Source organism: Phyllostomus hastatus, unplaced genomic scaffold (assembly GCF_019186645.2).
Source record: "Phyllostomus hastatus isolate PE091 unplaced genomic scaffold, TTU_PhHast_1.1 phas_contig_137, whole genome shotgun sequence".
In the NCBI taxonomy this organism is placed as follows: Eukaryota; Metazoa; Chordata; class Mammalia; order Chiroptera; family Phyllostomidae; genus Phyllostomus; species Phyllostomus hastatus.
In genome coordinates, this window is record NW_025333583.1 from 8,045,580 (window position 1) to 8,052,518 (window position 6,939).

The 6,939-nt window shown below is 51.9% G+C and overlaps 1 protein-coding gene across 1 annotated transcript; it reads left to right on the forward strand.

Annotated features, from left to right (window-relative positions):
• The first annotated feature begins 315 nt into the window (after positions 1 to 315).
• RESP18 (regulated endocrine specific protein 18) lies at positions 316 to 6,354 on the forward strand. Its single transcript, XM_045852298.1, is given in 5 exon segments — positions 316 to 668; positions 2,598 to 2,686; positions 4,100 to 4,230; positions 4,618 to 4,707; positions 6,304 to 6,354. Coding segments are annotated over 5 exon segments (714 nt in total).
• The last annotated feature ends 585 nt before the right edge of the window (positions 6,355 to 6,939 follow it).

The window sequence follows — 6,939 nt, forward strand, 5'->3', positions numbered from 1 at the left end:
TGCAATAGCTCTACTGCAAAAGAGTACAGCGGTTTGAACCAGGGTGATGGCAGTGGTGTGGGCAGAAGTGCATAGACGTGCAGTCTAATTCACAGGTCAAATCCATGTATGCTGAAGGCCTGTAGGAGGATGAGGGTAAAGTGGGCGTCGAGGAAAATAAAAATTGATTAAATACACTGTCTACTGTCCAGTCCTTGTTCATATTTAACCCTCACAACAACCTTAGAGGTGGGCACAATTCGCCCTCCCATCTTACGTGCAATCCACTTCTCCAACCCTGGAACTGGGGCAGAGGCGGTAGGTAGTCCTTGGGGCATGGCTTACATAAAACGGGAGCGGGCGCCTGGGGATGGGAACCTTAAACGGAAGGGGCTGGGTAGGCCTCTGCAGCAGCAGGGCCCGCCGGCGATTGGCGGAGCTGCCAAGAGATGGATGTGTAGATCTAACCCACAAGCGGGTGGAGAGCGTCAACCCTGCTTAGCCTCTCCGGCCGCGGTCTCCTCCATCCCTGAGACTTAGATGAGGAACGAGAGCGCGGAGCGCAGGAGGATGCGGCGCCCGCTGTGGCCTGGGAGCTCCGGGGAGCTCCGTCTGCTCCTCTGCTTCTTGCTGCTGAACAGCCTCCCAGGGGGCTGCAGAGACCTTACTGGCCACCGTCAGGAGGAAACGTGGCGGGGGGTGAAGGCAGGTCCCGAGAACGATCCTGAAAAAAGTGAGTCAGGGCTCCTCAAGGTTAGACACACAGGAGGAAAAGAAAGTGGGGGCGTGAAAAAAGATAAATGTAAAAAAAGGCGCAGGCCCGGGGTGGCGCTCCGCTTATGGGAACCAGACCTAAAAGAGGTGGACTCGGGAAAACTAGAGACTCTGGAGGAGGACGGGAAAATGGGCCAAGGGACCTATGCGACCACAGGAAAAGCAAGACGCGCCACACAGCCAGGGAAGAGGTGCTGGAACTGAGGGAAGGGGAGGGGACCAGGATCTCAGGGGACAGGAGCAGGAACCGCGGGTATGGGGCCCTGGCTCCGGAGAGAATCTGGGCCGAGAGGTCAGCCGGTGCTTCCTCACAAGCCCTCGGAGCCTGGCGTGTGCAACCCGGTGGCTGTAAAGAAGGGGGAGGGCTAGAGTAGAGTAAAGGCGGATGCAAGGGGAAAGGGATTTCCTTTTCCTCCCGCTCGGCTCCGCGCCAGCCTGTAGATCCGCGCAGACGCAGGTCTGAGCGGCCGGAGGCCAACTGCGCAGACTCGGGGGTTCCGCGCCGGGCGCGCGGGGAAGACCGCGCAAACTCCTGGTCTGACGCCAACTCTCCTTCCCGATTCTTGGGTTTAGAGGCCAAACCAGAGGACTCGGGAAGAGCTGTGAGAGGAGGCCTAGTGGCGGATGACAGGAGAGAACGAGCGCACGGGTGAGGGTGGAGGATGGTCAAGCCTCGTGGAAATACCTCGCGCTCTCAACCACCCAGAGCCCGTTCTATGCCAGGCTTCGGCCACAGCTCAGCACCACGGACAGCGCCTGACATCCTGTGGGTCTCTCCAGGGGTGTCCTACTCACCTCTTTTCCTACCAGTCTTGGGAGCAGTGTCTCAGAGAAGGATCCTCCCTTCCAGAAACGCTTTGCCTTCTCAGTAGGGTGCTGGAGTTTCTGCTCCTTTCTAAAGCCAGGAAATTGATATTAGGATCCATTTGGGAAGGGGAATTCCCTTTTCTTAAAGCCGGTCCCTAACGAGGCATTGGCAATGGCGCTATAGGGGGAAAAAAAAAAGGACTCTCCGCTAACCCTAACACATCTAACTGGAATAAGAAAAGTGTGTGTGTACAGCCCTGGGTGGTGTGGCTCAGTGGATTGAGCGTGGCCTGTGAACCGAACCAAAGGGTGGCTGGTTCGATTCCCAGTCAGGGCACTTGCCTGGGTTGTGGGCCAGGTCCCCAGTAGGGGGCGTGCTAGAGGCAACCACACATGGATGTTTCCCTCTCTCCCTCACTTTCCCTCTCTGTCTCTAAAAATAAATAAATGAAAAGAAAGATGGTGTGTATAGCATTAGGGACTGTCCTCTCCCATCCCCTGTCCTTTTCCTATGCACAGCCGGGCTAACTGGCTGTCAGGACAGGGATCCAGACACTCAAACCCTATGCATACTAATACTTCCTACTAACACTTCCTGCTGTAAGGATTTCAGGCCTCCTCTCTAATCCCCCTCAGGCCTCAAACCCTACCCCAAGATCAGTTCACCTGCTTCCCATGCCCCCCGCCCCATTCATCCGCTGATTATACATTCCATGTGCGTAGTTGTCTGAGTCTCCCCTTACCTCAACCTTCACAGGCTCCAGGCTATTCTTTGCCTGTAAACTTTGTTCTTACCTGGAAGTTGGTACCAAAAGGTGCAGGGGCTGAAGAACAAGGTAAGGGAAAATGAAAAGAAGCAACACTGGAAAGGAGGAAGGGATCTGGTCAGAGGAAGAGAGACCAGGGAACTCAGGGGTTGTGATGGGAGGAAGCTGCCTTTTTTTTTTTCAACTGGAACCTGGCAAGCTCCTAGCCAAGCTCCTTGCTGGTCAAGCTCCTAGCCAAGCTCCTTTTGCCTTTAGATGGTCAGGGCCAAGTGGAGTGGAGCAGCTCTGGCCCTTCCAAGGATTTCCCACCCCAGTCTCCTGGCACTTGTAAGTTGTACTCCAGCAGATTATGCTCCAAGGTGAGGAAGACCTGGAGAACAGAGGCTGGGGCATGGCCGGATATGAGGGCAGTGGGGATAGTGAGAGGCTGTTTGATCTGAGGGCAAACTTCCTTCTTCAGACATCTCTGCTTGAAGCTTTCCTGCCATGCTCGCCTCATGGAGAAGGTGGACAGCAGAGTGGGAGCGAAGTTGGATGGGCGGGCAGTTTGCCCTTGACACTCTTGGGAAGAGCCCAGCAGAGGGTTCTAGCAGAAGCCCCCAAAATAAGTCATCATCTAACAGTTATGTTGCCTTCAAAGGGCTGAATGTAACTTCAACTCCTTAACAGTCAAGGAGTAGTCATATTTATACAGCCCTAAAGTTATTTCAGCCCTTTGAAGGCAACCGCAAGGCTGATGTGGCCCCTGGTGAACATGAGTTTGACACCCCTGATCTAACGCCTTCACACTAGTCCCAACCCCTGATGCTGTCTTGGTTTTTCTAGAACCAGGAATCCTTGAGTTCTCAGCATGGAAAACACACGTCTCCCCCCACGTCTGAGTGGGAAGAAGAGCAAATTGTGTGACAAATAGAGGTGAGGAGTGAAAGGAAGTGGGGAGTCTCTTGGTGACAGATGGCTGACTATTCCTCAGAGCAGAGTTTCATGAATGGGGGAGGATCAGATAAGAAATGTGCCTCGAGGTCACGTCACTGCTACTACGAGTGTCTGATATGTGTGTAACGCCTTAGAGCAGTGGTTCTCAAAGTGCATCTGAGGACCAGCAGCATCAGCATCATCAAGGACCTTGTGAAAAATGCTAACTACTTTTTATTCTTTAATTTTTAAGAAGATTTTATTTTATTTATGTTTAGAGAGGGGAAAGGAGGAAGAGAGGGAGAGAAACATTGATGTGTGACAGAAACATCGATTGATTGGTTGCCTCTTGCGTGCCGCCAACTGGGGATCTGACTTGCAACCCAGCCATGTGCTCTGACCAGGATTAGAACCAGCAACCCCTTGGTCTGCAGGATGATGCCCAACCCACTAAGCCACATCAGTCAGGGCCAAAAAAAAAAAAAAAAAAGCTAATTCTGGAGCTTCATCCAGACCTACTGAATCAGAAACTCTCATAGGAGATTCCAATGCACACTAACATTTGGAAATCACTGCCTTAAGAGTTTTGTAAGCATTCTTTGCCTCACTAATCTCATTTAATCCACAGGATAGCATCAAAGGAATCAGCAAAGAGAATATAATCCTAATCCTAATGGAATATTATCACATGCCAGGCACTATGGTAAGCAATTGTTGCATGCTATCTCATTTAATTCTGTCCACAAATGGTGATCGTTCACCTACTTGAGGGAGAGGGGGAGTGTTGATCTCACCTGGTCCCTGGAGTGGGCTAGAGTGTCCCAAGTGTCAGGTCACTCCATCCTTTCACCCTGAAGGTTTGTTCTGGAAGGGTGACATCACCTAGGATGTGATGACCCAGAAGAAGGAATACATAACAAGCAGACTCCATCCCCAAGATTTCTGTCTGAGGGATGGGCAGGCATCCTTTCCCACCAAAACCACTGGGGTGAAGCCCACAGTCAGGCCATGCTGTCTGGCAGACAGAGTGTGCTGGGAGGGAAGTAGTATTAACACTACAGGTGAGAGCTGCCAGAAATTCAGGGAGAATGATTCAGAGGTCCTCTCTGGGATCTGCAAGGAACAACTCCATGAGCCATTAATGATACCTGCAAAGGGAGAGGAGGTGGATATTAGCAAGCCTAGGTTCCATTGGTCATTTCTTTCTCTTCCAGGGGCAAGCAAGAGGAAAAACTTCAACTCCTATTCCCCAAGGTGAGACTTATGTGTCTTCTTAAGAATTTTAAATTCCTGATTTTGGGTCCCTTCTCTGTTCCTCTGGGGCCCTGCCACCCTTTTCTGTCTCCTTCTTGACCCCCGGCTTCCCTCCTCACAGAGCCCAATGGTCCAGGTGAACAGGGATCAGTGCTTTACCTCCAAAATGGTTTCAAAGGCCCTGAAATAACAGGTGGCCAACCCTGTCAAGGTGAGATTGGAACCCCCAAGGGCCTTTTTAAATGAGGGAGGCAGGTATGAAGAAGGGAATGAGTATGGAGGCATGAATGGATAAGCCCAAGGAAAGATCTTTTCTTTCCCAGTTGAAGCGTACCCCTTTCCTTTTCTCCCCTACAGACCACCTGTGGGTATCTGTGTGGGAGTTTGGGAGGGCAGGTGCTGGGAACCTCCAAGAATGAGATGGTCTATAAGATCAAGTATAAGCATGGACCTGCAGAGTTTTCAAAATTAGGTAAAAAATTTTCCTTTTCTCCATGCACTCCCTGTTTATAGCAAGTGGTAGCAAAGCTCCTTTAGATAAATGGGAGAGGCAGCCCAGAGGCCTTCACATTCAGAACATGCACACACTCACACGCCCCATCTCCCTCTACTCTGTGACCTGGGCTAGTCGGCTGGTAAAGTTCAGGGTTATTTCCTTGAGATGCTCGAACTCTTCAAAATCTAGATTGGAAACACCCATCCAGTACTCCCATCTATCTTTTAGGTGAGACATTGGGGTGCAGGCTGGTCAAGGGACTTGCTCAAAGCTGCACAGCAGGCTCTGGGCAGAGCCAGCACTGGATCCAGCCCTTTCCCCTGTGGCTCCTGTGGCCCCTGTGGCTCCTGCGGCTTCTGCCTTTCCTTTCTGGGACCACAGTAGGGGTTGGGCTGTTCCAAACATCAGGCTCCTCCGTGTTGACCAAAGTCTGGTGGGGGGAGGGGGACTAAAACCTCAATTATAAGAAGGTGGCAGCTGGAGGAAGATATGAAGGAAGGACTTCTCAGACAGAGAGCACTGCAATGACAAGTGTTCTGTGACAAGGACACCATGGCCAGTTCAAGGAGCAGATGGAGAAGCCAGGGGTAGGAGATTAGGTTAGAGAAGCAGGCCCCCAAGACTGACCATATAGGGCCTCATAGATCCTGGTGAAAAACTTAGATTTTATTCCAAGTGGCAAGTTAACTGGGAAATTTTAAGGAAGGGGGTTTCCTAATGTGACATATGAGTTTATCCAAAGGCCACTCTAGTGGTGTTAAGGAATGGATTGTGAAGAGCAAGACTAAAAACTAAGGAGCCTGGAAGGAACCACAATCCTGATGGGGAGGGGGGTTACTTGAGTTGGCCTGGACTGGGGCAGTGGCAGTGGAACTAGCGCCCCCAGCTGGCCATGCACTCCACCCAGAGGCCGCCTGCACCGCAGGGGGCTTCCAGGCTCTCCTAGGAAACTGGTTCCCTTGGTTCCCGTTCCTGTAAGGTGGCACCTGGGCTCTCTAAGCCTGGATTGGTTGCTGGGTCAACACACTCAGAGCTAAGTGACAGACCTACCAGTGAGGGACCGGTTACTATGGTGCTTCTGCGAATGCAAACAAGATGCTGTCATTCTTTCCAACCCTGAGCCCAAGGGGAAAATCACAGGAGGGAGGGTGAACTATATGTGGAAGCCAAGGGGACAGGTAATTGGTGGGCTGAGTCACTATGGGCTTACTCCATCAGGCTGTTATGGAAGCATCTGGGGAAGAAGAGTAGAAGAGGAAGGGGCCACCTGGCCACCTACTGATCCCAATCCTTTGTTTCTTCTTGTTTTAGGGCTTCTTTGAGCCACCCTCCACTGTGGAACGCAATCTCGCCGCTGATTGAGACCTGGTGTGAAAGTTCTCTGCCCCAATGCGCTCCCCATTGTCCTCTAGGGGGGCAGTTCTAGGATGATCCAAATCTGGGTCATTAAAGTGGACTCTCATGCCAGCTCTTCCTGTGACTTGTCTTGAGGCAGGATGGGTGGGGTTTGGACCTGGCCAGAGCCTCCAAAGTGAGAGAAAGGGGACCAGGAAAGGGAGTGGAGGTGAGGAGAGCAGAGTCCCTTGGTGCAGATGGAGGCTGGTCTCTGTCTTGTTTTCCTCCCCGTGTCCAGTCCTGAAGTCGGGGAAGTGAGGGTGGGGCTACAGCTGGAAGGTCAGCCTTCCCACCGGCACCCAGCTACATTGTATGGCTTAGTTGCCCATGTCACATGGGCCTGCACCCTGTTGTTTTATGAGTCTTCACCTTTGGCATTACACCTCTTGCCAGGGCTCTCCCACTCATCCTGCTCCCAATAATCAACAGGGAAGTGCTACAAAGTGTGCACGCATTAACTGTTCTAATGGCTCTTGCCAGTTTGTTCCTAGTAGCTTAAATTTTTAAAAGGGAACAGGGCCCTGGCCCATGTGGTTCAGTTGGTTGGGTGTC